Genomic DNA, 16418 nt, shown 5'->3' with positions numbered 1-16418 from the left:
CGTTTATAAATATATTTATGCTGACAGTGGTCGCTGCGAAACTAAAGCTAAGTGAATTCATTATCTAATGGCCACCAAAATAATTTCCATCGTTTCTCCTGGGAGAGTGAAAACATTGCGCACAGGAAGAAAAGACAGAAAAGAGTTTCGTAAGCCATAAGGTCAATGAAGAAAAAAGTGACCATTAGAATACGAATTTTCCAACTTAGAAACTCATAATGACATGTTTCTAAAAACCTTTAGTGCAATTGTGACCAGCGTCCACTGTAAATGTTTAATTCTGCTCACACAGCTACATACGCATATATAAAGATATATGCTGACCAAAACAAATATTGTTTTGGCCATGTTTTGGGGCACACACACACACACGTGCACACAAACACACAATGTCGACAATGTCCTGGGCGAGAAATGATTTTGATTTTGATTTTTCGGCAACTGCAATATAAATGCGATCATTTTAAAACAAAATGGCGTCCGCAACAGCGCAAAAACAACAGCATTTTAATGTATGATATGATTTGAATAAAATTTTAGCTCCCTCCCTTCCTCCCCTCAGGGGGTTCCCCCCTCTCCGCGTGCTTAACCCATGCCCGACCCTTGACCCCTTTCACCTCCAGCGAAATGATTTGAAATCGTTTTGTGGTTTTTACGAGTTGCAAATCATTTTAATTAAAATATCAAAATTAGAAAATGGAAAATGATTACATTATTCATTAGTTTTCATTACGCATGTTTATTTATTAGCAACAAAAACAAACAGAAAAGTCGGCATAAAACAGACAATGCCGACTGCAGTTTACACTTTTGACATGGCATAGCATAGAATTCATAAGACTAAAAGTTAATTCTGAGTTAAGGACGCCAAAAATGAAGAATGAAAGCAATTCTTAAAGTATAAAATGTGCTTGCCATCAAAATGAAGAGCAATGGAAATTTTGAGATACAGAATATGTTAAGAAACTTCAAGAACCAATAACTCAGCATTATGGGTATGAAGATTTAATTGATATTGCGACTACAGGCTCCATCTAGCGGCCAAGGACTTCCAAAAGCATTAAAAAAATTGCAAGCAAGTGCACGAAAAAAAACGTAATAAGCGCTCAAAGCTTGCGAAAGTTTTCTTAAGAAAAATGCCGTCAAGTCAGCAAGATTGCCGTCTGAAGGAACTTCGGGTTGGTCTTAAGGACCTTCGACTAGAAGACCCCCGTGTGTGTATGTATGCGTGAGTCTGCGCAGAAGACAGCTAACGTAGACATTAACCCCCGTCATTTAGCGGGCGTCTTTCAAGATGCGAGCCAACTTTTTGGCGCCCAACGTGGGCACTTGTTGTTATTGTGGATGGAATTTTTTCCAGCTCCTTTGGGTAATGGTTGCGCTGGTTTTTTTCCGGGCCGTGATTCGCCGTTGAGGCGCCAGATGGCGCCAGGGCAAAAGCTCTGCCGTGTCCTTGCAATTCTCTTATTTCTGCTTTCTTTTTCGTCTTTTCGCAAGGCACACCTTTTCTTGCTGCCAGTAAATCATGAATAATTTTTTATTGATAGCTGCCATCGATAAACAGAGTCACCAACACACTCACGCAGTCGCAAAGTCCCGTTAAGGGAAGGTCCTGGCACTCAGCGCACACACACACTCGCACACGGAGAGAGCAGGCAAGCGTAAGGCATTTCGACCAATTATAAGTTGCGGTTAACCGCAACATTTATTCAAGAAAATGTTCGGCACATGCCCGGCTGCGTGTGCGAGTGAGATGGCCGTCCCGTATGCTTCGCGGGCGGCAGAGCGAGAGGGGAAGAGGGCTGAAGTACTGGCATTGGATAAAGGTTCTTCCCTAGGGGGTGGTGGCATCAAGAACTCAAGGATTCGTGGGCCCGGGTCTCAAGGTCTGACAACTGATGGGGAAGTGGTGAAATGTCAAGAATTCCGCCCGATTCTTTTGGGTAGATTTTACCGCTTTTCGAGGGTTAAATATGACGGGGGATTATGATGTTTGCGGTCAACAGAGAAAATGAAAGGAAGACAGTCAAGAACAAAAATTATAAAATTCAACACCAGACATTGTTATTAGATTTTTAATGTGTGTGTCGAATTACATCACATTGTTTAGAAGAAAACAATATTATTATTACTTCATATTCTAAATATAATCCTATTTCTTCATAATTTAGGAACTTGAAAATATACAAAATATGCAATACAATATATACACCTCTGCTTCTAGGAGAATATTTATGCAATTTAGTTAATCTCAATCATGGCAGTAATATATCATAGGTAAGTAAGAAACTAACTCAGGATTAAGCATTAAATATCCATTATTTTCCATTTTCCAGTACTCTTCCAGATTAAAATCGAATTGGTAGCATAATGAAAAAAGCAGTTTGCCTTGAATAGTTTTTTTCATTTAAAAGAAACACACATATGTAAATGAATGTATGTATTCCATCTCATTAAGTTCGCTTCAGGTTTCCATCCCATTATTTCCACCTTTCTCATGCTGCGCATTTTCCACATTAGAGTTTTCCCACCTCCTGCTGTCTGAGTGCAGAATTAATAGTTTGCCGGGCTTAAACGAATCGCCTTTCAAGTCGCTAACCACCGACAATATGTTGGACCAACGACAGACTTCGGGACGATCCTGCCTGCCGTCTGGTGTCTGCACCACCCACATCCACCCACTCTGCCACTGAGAACCCCGAGGCACCCAACCACCGAACCACCGAACCACCGAGAACCACATCAGAGGAGACACCAACAACGGCAGCTGAGCTGTGACATTAGTTTAACGCCAGAATCCATTAAAAATCCATACTAATATATGTCAGGATAAGGCAGCGACTGCCACAGCGCATAATGAGTGACGAGGTGGTCGAGTGGGTGGTGGGCGGTGGGTGGTGCTTGGTGTGCCAGGGGGCTGGTGATCTGGTGGGTGGCTCGCAGGACTTCGAATAAGATACCGCACACACTTTGTGCGCTGTCTCTGCATCTCCTTCGCTTTTCCGCTGCTACACTTTTCCGCTTTTTCCACTTTACCTTGTCGATTTTTCAAAGCCAGCTCAGCTCGACTCAACTCAACTCAACTTAACTAAGAGCCAAGAGCTTCGTCCTGCGGCTGCACTGCACTAATGAAAATACCCGACAAAAGCAAAGAAAAGCGGGGGAGGGGGCTGCGGGTGCAAATAATAAATTAGAAAGCATTATCAGACTTTAAGCTACATGGTGATTAAATTCCAATTTTTAACAATACGTCAGTTTCGGATCTGGGTCAGAAAGCTAAGTCCTATTAAATATATGATATGATGAGCTCGAAATGGTATAGGTAATAATCTTTCAACTCGTTTCATACTTGTTGAAACATATCTGTAAATAGCTTAAAGGGTAAATTTCAACATCACTTTAAAACATCTCTTTAAGGTCCAAGGTCCAAGCCTTCAATATCTCCTCGATTTTCTGGTATCGATTTTATGAAATTTTTTATTAATAAACATTCGCGGCAGATTCCACAGAACGCAGCTCCACATTTTCCACCCCCTGCCACCGAATAAATGGAAAGCGAACCGGAATTTTTTAATAGAAAAAATTGAAGATGGAGCGAAGCTGAAGCGGAAGCCGAAACTAAAGCATTTCACTCAAGAGCAGAGAAGCCCCGCAAATCAACGTAATTAAATGCCCAATAAGATATTTTAGCGGACAGGCATCCCGGAAAAGCCCGAGAAAATCGTCAGCAATTAAAATGGCGCTCGGTCCGTCAGCCAAAAGACTTCAAAAAATGCCAAAAAGTTCAAATACTAATGAATTATCCTTTATTAGGATAATGTATGATGTGGTTCCTGAAGAGTTTGCTTAACTACCTCATGCCGCCCGCTCCTCAAAAAGGATATCTTGCGATCTGTGGACGGCGAGGGTTTAAAGGGGGGCTGGACAAGTCCGAAAGTCGGAAAAAGGTTCATAGCGAGTTTTTGCCGGGTTTTTCCCTATAAATAGAGACAAAAGTAAGGGTGTACCAACTGTTGAGGTCAGTTTGTTCATATATTATAGTATTGCATTCAAAGGACTCCTTACTAAAATTCTAAAACAAATTTAATAAAAATATGTATTTCAATTTATTTCTTATTTATGAGTGTTTTGCATATTTAAATTGTACAACAATTCTTGACTTGCAGTCCCAAAATGCCCCAAGTAATCTATATCAATTCCGCGAGTATTTAAGGGTATTTACAGGTTGCTTATGTTTCCAAAGCGACTTCTCAAGTCCCTTGTTATGCGGGGATCTGCTGAATTGCGGGGTGAAAGTTCAGTGAAGGACGGGCAGAGGTGGTCGGCTGGCTAAGAGGCTTGGAAGCTGCGGCTGGGAGCTGTTGGCAATTTATGAAAAGAGCCAAATTAATCAGACTAATAACGAAAACACGCCGAGCCGACGAAAAGGCGTCTAGGCAATGGAAAGTGGCTAGCTGGAGGAACGGAAAAGGGCCGAGAGGCACTAGAGAAGGGAAAAAAGGGGAAAAGGGGGCTGAACCAGCGGGGAAAACTTATGCAAAGTTTTCTTAATGAAAAGATTTACGATGGCAATACTCGAAATTAGCAAAAACTGAGGTTGTGGCCAACAATGAGCAGCCAGAGGGGGTGGAAATACTTATAAACTTTTTGCCAGCATGGCGGTCGGCAGAATGGAAAACTTCGCCAGCAATGTTGCAATCGAGAAAATATGCCAAGTATTGGACTGACCCAGCCAGAAAGCCAGAATTCTTCCCGCCCAATTAGTGCGTATTCCAATTTGTGGCTCTGGCCAAAGAAAAATGCTTCGTTTTTGAGCAAAATCAAATTAATAAACTCAACTATAGCCGGACTGCCATGGCAACGGCAGCCGGTTCAGCTGTTCCTTCGGTCTATCGGTTCGGTCCTCCGGTTCCTTGTGGCCAGAACTTAGATATTAACAATCGAATCCACATGCTTCGTTGTCAGTCGCACCGATTGGCAGAGATTTATTAAAATAATTCGCTTCACAGGATCCACTGATGATGTCGAGGTGCAGTTGGTCAGCCAGGTGTTAAGACGGCTTTTAGGCACCTCATCCGGTTTGGCTAACTGGTGGAAATGATTCTCGAGAAGCACTGTTGGTTTTGCTGAAGTACCACATTCACTTCGGAATATTTTACAACTAATTTATTAATTGGTTGTTAATTATGGCAGCTTTGCAATATTTTTTTGATTTATTAGAACAACTTGTATAAACTTTCAAATAATGCAAAAGTTTCAAACTAAATGTTATCTCTTATGTAGTTAAATATACCATTAAAATTACTCACCAAAGTCGTTTGATTTTTTAAGTACCAGCTCTTCTTGGCTTAAAGCCAGCGATTTCCAATTTGGTGTAGCGTAAATTCGATTGAATATCGTATTTACTTGGCTTGTTCGCTGTTGGCTTAAATCGATGCCCGAGGCAAAGGCCACAATCCCACTTCCTATTCCACTTCCACTTCCACTTCCGCACGAGCAGCGGCGGGACAAATAAAAAACGACTCAACATAACACAACACACACAAAACAGAACAGGACGACGGGAAAAAAGGGTTAAAACAATAGGAATTGTTGCCGGCGTCGGAGAAGTTCGGGAAAAACAATTCTTTATATGTTGCATGGTTTAATGCCGCCTTTAACGGCCCGTTCAGCTGCTGCTGCTGCTTCTGCTTGGGCTTGGGCTTTCCTGGTTTTTCCAGCCATCCCCAAATCATTATTGCAAAAACAGCTCCTTTTTACTCGACATTTTTCAACCCCGCCCAAATCCGGCGGCCCGGACATCGAATCCTTTCGTTCATAAATCAAGTCTTTGGTTTAATTAAATCTTGTGTTGGCGGTAAAAACTCGAGCACAACAAAATACCGGCTGCAGCAAAAGCAAAAAAATAAGAGCAAGCCAGAAACAAAAAAAAAATAATCCAAATATCCAGGAGCCGGAGCCAAACGCCTCCGGTCTTTTGGCCAAGAATATAGGAGATGCCAAATATTTGCACAGTCTGCAGGATATGGCTGGGAAAATGGAAAACGGGTGCCGCCGGGAAAAGCGGGAAAAGCGGGATCCTTTACCCCATTGTCGACTCGTCACGTTTTAACTGTCGTCGCGGTTGTCCCTTTCATATTTTCCTTCGCAAACTCATTTCCTTTTGTCGGTTTTGACTTGTTGTCTAACGTTCTTCGTCCTTTTCAGCTGGCGAAATGGGAATGGAAAGTGTTCGACGCATCTGCAAGCTTAAATCAATTAAATTAATCCATTCAACACATATATTCATTAGTGATCTGAAATGTATACAATTTTAAGAATCATTTTTTACAATATTAAGTTTTTCAATTAAGACTAGGATTCTTGTTAACTCAGCTACTTACATTTACTGCCAAATATAAGTGGGCATTTTTCTCAGTGTTGGTGTTGGTGAAAATTAAAAAATAATATTTTGCTGCCCTATATTTCCCCCTCACCAAGAAAGCGCATGGTTTTTGGTTTTTCAGGCCATGGCGGCAAAAACCTTGAGCACTTAAAGCTCGCTTAATCTTTGACATAAAAGCAAGCGAAACATTGTGGAAAACTGCGGAAAAGCGCGGCGAGGGGTGGAAAATAGAGCGGGCGAAGGCGGGAAATTGAATGCAAGACACGTTGCAGGATTTATGGCCAAGGAGCAGCCGCCGAACGCAGACTAATAAACAGGGTACCAGAGGAGAGGGCAAAAATTAAAAGTCCTGGCGGGGGTGGGGGGAACCCAAGTCCTTGGTCAAAATTGCTGGGAAATTATAGACAATATATGTACGTGCGGCGATGTCGGAGAATCCTTTCCCTTTTTTGGCCTGATTCGCTCGTGCGGCAGGCCAAGCAAAGCGAAAGACGAATGAAATGAAACGAAATGAAATGGAATCCTTTACCGTAAGAATTTCATGCACGTCAACACGTCCTGGCAGCCAGGACACTGCCGTTGACAGGCGCAAGTCCCCTTTCTCTGGGGCCAGGAAATCCGGAACCCGAAAAACCGGAGAGAAGGCTGTGTAACGATTTCTAATTCATATGTTCCTGAGCCTGTTCCCCAATCCCGATGATTTATGATCCGGGCACGCGAGTGCCGAAATGAAGGACCTTCATTGGACAACAGAGTAAGACCCAGTGATGAGTTCGTGACACGCCTGATTCCATACGCAATGATAGTTCTCTTCGATATTTCAAGTGATGATTATATCGTGCCATGGGTAGTAATTGGTCAATTCAAAACAAAAACATATTGTTTTATTAGTTAATAGAAATAACTATTGGTAAATGGATTACCAAAATTCTGACTAAAATATACTTTATATACTTTATATACTTTATATATATACTTTATATACTTTATACGATCCATCCCTAGACCTCAGTTGTGGGAACCTTTAATCATTCAATAGGCAATTTGTTTGGGCCGCTTGGCAGCCTTGAAATGAAATGTTTCACACATTAGGCCGGTCAACAACTTGGCCAGGATGGAAGTCCTCCGGAATACGAATCGGAATCTCCGTCTACTATATTTAATATCATTTATCTTTCTTACGCCCCCCAAATGCGGTTTGTGGGTGGGTCTATGCGTGCGGGAATGAGAGGGCCGAGCGTGTTGTTGTGATTTATGATTATCAAAGTATTTGTTACCTTTGTGTCCAAATTATTTGCTCGCCCATAAATCATTTTATCCTTGGACAGCCATCGCCACTTTGATTAATTTTCCCCAATTGCCGCCCGCGATTGGAGCCTGCGATTTGCGAAACGCATAGGGACCTCGATTGCAAATCGGCTTATGGGGTAGTTTGGGACTCGAAGACAGACCGATTTGCTTGATATGCCAGACAGCGCCTTGGCACATAATTCACACAATTGGTCAACAAGTCATCGGCAGGACGACCTACAGGACACCAATCAACCTCCCATCAGGGGTTATCCTTGCAGCCCGACTATTTTTCTAATCTTGAGAGCAAGCGCGTCGAGCACCATGAATTATGTATTTACTTTGCCATTTTCCCTGGTCCTTCAAAATAGTAAAATATGCTTGGCATATACATCCATATTCTATGTCTATGCAAAAAAAATGTGTATACAAAATAATACAAAACAAGAGAGAATGCTATAGTCGAGTTTCCCGACTATCAGATACCCTTTACCCAGCTAGTGTGAATGCGCACGTGAAATTTCATCACTTTTCTGGGATATCAATAGATATTGGGGAATCAAATGACCTTAAAAATGGTTCAAAAATGTGGGCGTGGCATTTTGTGCGGTTTGTGGGCGTTATAGTGGGTGTGGCAACATGGGTTAACAAACTGCGTCTTTGTCTCCAGATTCTGTTTATAGTTCCTGAGATCTCGACGTTCACACGGACGAACAGACAGACTGACATGGCCAGTTCGACTTGGCTATGGATCGTGATCAACAAAATATATAATTTATATAGACGCATAATTCTGCCTGTTACATACTTTTTAACGAATCCCTTGAATCCCTATACCCTTTTACTCTACGAATAACGGGTATAAATAGTTATAAAATATCAATATGACATGGTAAATCTAATTTGACTTTTCTACCAAAACTGGTGGTTTTGCTGTATTTAAATGGGTTGAAAGTGGTTGCTTTATGACCCATTTTCCAAAAATGTGTTCTGTGTTCAATTGTTTAATCCTCAATCTTATTTTCATGTCGCTTACAAAACTTTAGTCCAGTTTCAAAAGTCCTTCCAGCAGCGGCATTTACCATAACCTTATTTCGATATTCGCGCATTTAATCTGGGAACAAGTCAAGCCCCCTGAAAAAAAATAATGCCGCCTATCGAGAACCTGCTGCAATCAATGAGCGAAAATCTTGAGAAAAACTTGGCGGCAAATGAATTATTTATTTGGATTTATTTGAGGCCGAGCAAAACAAATGATGCGGACCGACAACAACAAATGCTGACCCCAAAAAAAAAAAATGGAAAACGCATAGAGTTCGGAGCCTCAGCCAAGTGAAAGTGAAAGTGGCATAAATAAATAAAGAGCCGAACACAAAGCATATTAGGCTAAGCTACTTGCGATTTCCGTTACACGTCCGTCCGGGCTATAAAAATGCGGAAGCTGATTAGCCGCCCACTCCCGGACACGTCCACATCGCCGCCCACCGGAAAAGCCCAGGAAAAAATGAACTCGCAAGAAAGTCCAAGGGATGGTCGAGGATTTTATGAGGCACGAAAATTTACAACGCCTCTGGGGTTGTCTTCAAAAACCCAAAAACCCAAGATGGGGACATAGTTAACAAAAACAGCAATGGGGAAAAATGGTGAAAAGCAGGAAAATCAGGGAAAGCGGGTGAGCAGGAGGCAAAAAAAAAGTTGCCAAGTCTCATAATCGAAATTGGTCACAGGTGGCCCAGGAAAGTTGACCAAAGCGAGCTTATTGAAATTAAATGTGCTGGCCGGCAGATAATGCCCGTTTAAGGCTGTTTAGCTAAGTTGAGTTTGATTCGGGTGACCCGCCCTCCTCACCACCGATTTGCGATGTTATTTATGGCGCAGTCAAGATGTCTGGGCAATCGAAGTGACCCCACGTAAATGAAGAAAAATCACCAAAAAAAAAAAAACAAAAAAATGTCGTGCGTCCCGCTGAATTTCTATCAAGTCGTGACATTTCCTTCGACTGGCTACATTTTTAATCAAATCAAATGACAGACATCATTAATTTTGTTTCAGCTAATTTTCTTAAAATAAAGAATACGCCTATATAACAAAGCAAAGCAATTTGGAAGTAGAAAGAAAAAAAGAAAATGCAAAAGAGAAAATGTGCTAATTAAAGCTCCATATCTGGGATGCTCATGATATATTTATGCGTCAACAATTACACCATTTGATAATACATTGGTATGTTGGGAATAGGTGAACAGAAGTCGCATATACTATATTTTATGAACTTCTGCTAGGATTGCAGCAAAGAGGCGATTGAACAGCCCATTCAATTCCACCTCCCAGGCCATCTCTCTATTCAGGCGCTCTAGTTTCTCTAGGAGGGGCTGGAACTTCGCAGGCATCTTCTGGGTAGACACATTTATCGTATTCAAAGAAACTTCAGTTTTCGAAGAAGAAGCCCCTGAGGACTACGAACCCACCTTCGATCCACTCGGTTGCTCAGGATCCTCTGTCAACTCGTCGTTTCCAAATGGCGTTGCTTCCGCGCTCGAATTCTCCGACATTTCTGAATTAGGTTGTGCTCTGGAGCTTGTTTCTCAGTCAAGTAGTGAAACGAAAGTGAACTAAATATTCCGGCGAAACGAAATATTCTGACAAATGAAAGCATTGCCAACTTGATCGAAAATCAATTTGAATTTTAAAATGTTTCCTTTGATTTCCTTTTATTCAGTTTAAAATTGTTGCCATAATCTGGCAAATAATGGCATATCTCAGTTAAAGTCCTGATCAAAACAAGAAAGAAAACTATAGTCAAGTTCCCCGACTATCAGATACCCGTTACTAAGCTAGTGTGAATGCGAACGCAAAATTTCATAATTTTTATGGGATTTCGATAGATGTTGGGCAATAAAATGAAAACAAAATTAAAAATTGTGGCGATACAGGCGTTTGTGGGCGTTAGGGTGGGCGTGGCAACATGGGTCTAGAATGAATGTACATACATACATATGTATGCAGTATGCTGAATGCTTTCTAGCTTTTATAGTTCCTAAGATTTCGACGTACATACGGATAGTCTTATGGCCAGATCGACTCGGCTATTGATCCTGATCAAGAATATATATACTTTATATAGTCGGAAACGCTTCCTTCGCCTGTTACATACTTTTCAACGAATCTAGTATACCCTTTTACTTTGCGAGTAACGGGTATAAAAAGAAAATGCAAAAGAGAAAATGTTCTAATTAACGCTCCATTTCAGGGATGGTCATAATATATTTGTGCGCCAACACTTATACCATTTGATAGTACATTGTTATTTTGGGAATAGGTTAACAGAAATCCCAAATACTATATCGCTTCTAGTATATCGAGGAATAAATTCATGAAGCGAATAAATAAATTCCTTCTCTTTTCCCTGTCCTGGGCAATCCTCCTTTCCAAGGCCTTTACATGCTCCTCGAGGCGCTGGAATTCTTCCTCGCAATCTGAGGACTGCGAACCCTCCTCCGATCCACTTGGCTGCTCGGGATCCCCTGTCGTCAAGATCTCGTCGCTTCCAGTTGCCTCTGCTTCCGCGTCGGAATTCTCCATCATTTCTGAATTAGGTTGTGCTCTGGAGCTTGTTTCTTAGTCAAGTAGTGAAACGAAAGTGAACTAAATATTCCGGCGGAACGAAATATTATGACAAATGAAAGCATAGCCAACTTGATCAAAAATAATTTGAATTTTAAAGTGTTTCCTTTTATTTCCTTTTATTTATTTTCCTTTTATTCAGTTTAAAATTGTTGCCATAATCTGGCAAATAATGGCATATCTTAGTTAAAGTCCTGATCAAAACAAGAAAGAAAACTATAGTCAAGTTACCCGACTATCAGATACCCGTTACTCAGCTAGTGTGAGTGCGAATGCAAAATTTCATAATTTTTTTGGGATTTCGATAGATGTTAAGCAATAAAATGAAAACAAAATTAAAAATTGTGGCGATTCAGGCGTTTGTGGGCGTTAGATCTTTAATTATTTGAACGATTCAATTGACACTTGTAATAGTTTATAGCCGCTCCGAGTTCGGAAGTAAAAAGCAAATGCAAAAGAGAAAATGTGCTAATTAAAGCTCCATATCTGGGATGCTTATGATATATTCATGCGTCAACAATTACACCATTTGATAATACATTGGTATGTTGGGAATAGGTGAACAGAAGTCGCATATACTATATTTTATGTACTTCTGCTAGGATTGCAGCAAAGAGGCGATTGAACAGCCCATTCAATTCCTCCTCCCAGGCCATCTCTCTATTCAGGCGCTCTAGTTTCTCTAGGAGGGGCTGGAACTTCGCAGGTATTTTCTGGGTAGACACATTTATCGTATTCAAAGAAACTTCAGTTTTCGAAGAAGAAGCCCCTGAGGACTACGAACCCACCTTCGATCCACTCGGTTGCTCAGGATCCTCTGTCAACTCGTCGTTTCCAAATGGCGTTGCATCCGCGCTCGAATTCTCCGACATTTCTGAATTAGGTTGTGCTCTGGAGCTTGTTTCTCAGTCAATTAGTGAAACGAAAGTGAACTAAATATTCCGGCGAAAGGAAATATTATGACAAATGAAAGCATAGCCAACTTGATCGAAAATCTATTTGAATTTTAAAGTGTTCCCTTTTATTTCAGAACAGTTTAAAATTGTTGCCATAATCTAGCACATAATGGCATATCTCAGTTAAAAGCCGAAATTTTCTTTCCAGCTTGGAGAGTAATGCCGATCAAATATATATATATTTATCTTTTGAAGGGTCTGAACCGGTTTCTTCAACCTGTTACATACCCTTCAACGAATCTAGTGTATCTGGTAACTCTACGGGTATGAAAAGAAATCAGTCCTGCAAGTCATCTATCACGTCATCTGATCTTTAATTATTTGAACGATTCAATTGACACACTTGTAATAGTTTACACCCGCCCCGAACTTGCCTCATTTTAAGCCGGAAACATGTGCGGCTGACAGAATGGGGATGGAAGTGTGGAAAATGTGGAAGCTGTGGAGACGCTGAAAATGTGGAAATGTGAAAATGTGGAAAAGAGGAGTGGCAAGGAGCCGAACCTCTGAGGCTAGTTGGATAGATGGCTGCTGACGAGCGGACATTGATAAATCACATATGAACGGCCGTTTCGGGTTCGAGTCGGTTTCCTATGCTGATGTTTCTTTTCAGCATATTTTTTGTAATGTTTGATGCTTTTGGCACTGGGAGTGGGGAAAAGCCCCGACACTAGAAACAAAACATTCCCTAATCAAGGCAACCAAATCTTTTCGAGAATCCACGTCAAACAAAATGAACGACAATTATGCAAGACTTGAGAAATGTTGCAAAAAAAATGGCAAAATTTCTAAAGACTACATTATACTCATTAAATACACATACACATTTTTAATATTATATTTACATCAAAATCAAGTTTTTAATCTAATATATTTCTTGAAATATTAATACATTTATAGCAGAGTTTTGAATATGTGTATAGTGATCACTTTTAAACCTTTTTGTGTATATTGAAAAATACATATATATATATGTATCCTTTCTTTCAAATATAATTATTTCAGAAACTTGTCCAATTTGTATTACCTTCATCTCAATAAATAGTTATGGTTTTTGTCAGTGGCACTTGCCACGGGTTTTCTGCAGCGACATCAAATTACGAACTCATTATTGTTAGCGACGACAATGGGTGTCCAGGGGTTTTTGTGGATGGGGGCTTTCCTGGCCCCCAGGCCCCCTATTTTCCACGGCCCGTTTTTGGTCCTGTTTTAGTGTTTGCGTTCGCCGAAAAATACTTCAATGAGGTGGTCGTTCCTGGTCCTCGCGAAATAGGGAATCCGAGTATTCGTTGACTTGATAGCAGCGAAGGGAGTACACATTTTTTCCATTCTGCATCATACCTGTTCACACATGAACACGAATATATTTAAAGACTTACAATTTTGGGCTCCGTTCATATCTTATGTAAATGAATCGAGAGCGATAAATTATATTTAGGATTTTGTTATCTAAGGCGACATGGGTGCATTGCTCAAAAACATGTGCACACTACATGAGTCAGTCACTTGAGATCGTTCCCCGCCTCCTAAAATAGTCCCTTAGCGGGAGACCACAGATAAGGTCCTCGCCGCTCAAGATAGGCAGATGTGCCCGAGCGTGGGACCTCGATAAGGCGGGGACTATTTACTTAGGCCTCTGCGTAGGCCATTTACTTTAAGATGCGATTCTCATGTCACCTATTTAAACCGAAGATATTTCCAAATAAAACCAGTTTCTTACAAAAACTCAACGAGTAAAGTCTTCTTATTTGGGATTTTACATTTGGTCCTTCGAGCCTTTAATCGACTCTGCAGTTTCCCCCTACCAAAGGTAAGGAACTCAGAGAAAGGCCAGCTCCTTTAAGCATCTTACAGCTAAAGGTAGCAAAAATAAGTGACTCTTGTTTCCCCCTACCAAAGGTAAGGAACAGAGTATAAATATAAAAAGCAAAAAGATACAAAAGAATCTTTTATGTTTTAAAACAAGCACCTTATAGTCTATAGCTAAAGGTTGCTTTGTGTACCATTATAAATTGTGGTAAGGCGTGCTTGAGGCCATACATCAGCAATTGTGAAATTAAAAAGTGCATAACAACAGTGCCTTATAAATGCTCTAATAGCATTAAATCAGCTCATAAATAGAGTGCAGTGTATATGCCAAAAGAGCATAAATGCCGAAATAAATGGCTAAAAAACAAAAAATCTGACTGGACTACAAAAATAATAAAACGTGCCAAAAAAAAAAAAAATCATCTTTAAACATCAAAGGAGCCTCTACCAGCAGCAGAAGCAGCAACAACAGCAGCAGCAGAAGCAGCAACAGCAGTAGCAACAGCAGCAACAACAGCAGCAACAGCAGCAGCAACAACAACGACATCAGCTAAGTCAAAACAAGAATTTTCTGTTTATCCAAACACACATATATATATAAATACATATAAAATACATATACACGTACTATATATATTAAGAAATTACAAAAAATTTTCAAAATGATGTCAGAAAAGACTATTCAATTCCTTAAGAAGCAGTCCGAAATTATTTTGGAAATTAGAAAGTTGGAAGTAAAACCAACATTAACAGATGTAGAAATTCTAAAATTAAATGAGCTTCAAAAATGTTTCATTGCTAATCATAGCAATTTGTTAAAGATCGGCGTTGTCGATCATGAATATTTTAACGCGAAGCAGTATGATTTAATAATGATGGTGTTAGAAAAAATTAAAAATAAAAATGAAAAAATTAAGGGCGAGTCGGTAGAAAACACTTTCCCTAAATCAAACACTGTCCCTAAATCAAACCCTCCCCCTACATTAAACCTTGAAATGTGTGGTCACCCTGAAAAAGAGGGTATAGCACAAAACAACGCTCTAAAAGTAGAGCAGGCATTTCGAAATAATGTTGGCCAATTTCGAGTATATCTAGAAGATACGTCTAAACTAATAGACAGTAGTCCAGATTTCCTTAAAATAAGGAAAAATAAAATTGAATTTTTATGGCATAAAATAGATAACCTGATTGAACAGGTGAATAGTCATTTTGAGAGCTCGCTATTCGAAGAAGAAATTAGCGAACTTGAATTTGACAAACAAAATATTCTTACAGCCATTAATAGTCGACTCAGTGGCACAATAAATAAAGCTGAAATGTCGACGGTTGTTAAGGCGGAGGAGTTACCAACCCTGCCTAAAATACAGATTCCCACTTTCTTTGGTGATTCCAAAGAATGGGATCTTTTTAATGAACTCTTTACAGAGCTCATACATGTGAGAGAGGATCTCAGTCCTTCTCTCAAATTTAATTATCTAAAGTCAGCATTAAAAGGAGAAGCCAGAAATGTGGTTACTCATTTACTGCTCGGCTCTGGAGAAAATTATGAAGCCACTTGGGAGTTTTTGACCAAGCGATATGAGAATAAAAGAAACATATTCTCAGATCATATGAATAGGCTTATGGATATGCCAAATTTAAATTTAGAATCCAATAAGCAAATAAAGACATTTATTGACACGATTAACGAGTCAATTTATATTATAAAATTAAAGGCACAATTACCAGAAGATGTGGATGCAATTTTCGCTCACATAATTCTTCGGAAATTCAATAAAGAATCACTCAATTTATATGAAAGCCATGTTAAAAAGACAAAAGAAATACAGGCACTTTCTGATGTCATGGACTTTTTAGAGCAAAGGCTCAATTCTATATCATCATTCTCACAGGAAGTAAAACCTGTAAAGAAAATGATTAATAATAACAAGAATAAAAATTATAGTGACAATTGTGCATATTGCAAACTACCAGGGCATTATTTAATTCAATGCCATAAATTTAAAATAATGAATCCAGCAGAACGGTCTGACTGGGTAAGAAAAAATGGGATTTGCCTAAGATGTCTGAGGCATCCGTTTGGTAAAAAATGTATAAGCGAGCAGCTTTGTTCGACTTGTCGTAAACCTCACCACACGTTACTTCACTTTGCAGGTCATAATCCAGAAAAAGTGAATACGTGTAGAACAACAGGTCAAGCCTTGTTGGCCACGGCCTTGATTCAAGTAAAGTCGAGGTATGGAGGCTTTGAACAATTAAGAGCATTGATTGATAGTGGCTCTCAAAGCACAATTATTTCAGAAGAGTCTGCACAGATTCTAAAATTGAAAAAATTTCGGTCTCATACTGAAATAAGT

At 39.9% G+C, this 16418-nt stretch overlaps 1 protein-coding gene across 1 annotated transcript; it reads right to left on the bottom strand.

Annotated features, from left to right (window-relative positions):
• Positions 1-10889: 10889 nt before the first annotated feature.
• On the bottom strand, positions 10890-11345 carry LOC6726534. The gene has a single exon (XM_002107453.4). It carries the CDS (start codon positions 11255-11257, stop codon positions 11012-11014), a length of 246 nt encoding a protein of 81 aa, XP_002107489.1. The 5' UTR covers positions 11258-11345; the 3' UTR covers positions 10890-11011.
• Positions 11346-16418: the final 5073 nt, after the last annotated feature.

The sequence above is a fragment of the Drosophila simulans genome, chromosome X, assembly GCF_016746395.2.
Source record: "Drosophila simulans strain w501 chromosome X, Prin_Dsim_3.1, whole genome shotgun sequence".
Classification (NCBI taxonomy): Eukaryota; Metazoa; Arthropoda; class Insecta; order Diptera; family Drosophilidae; genus Drosophila; species Drosophila simulans.
Note: the sequence above shows the minus strand (reverse complement) of the source record. Positions and strands in the feature narration are given on the sequence as shown.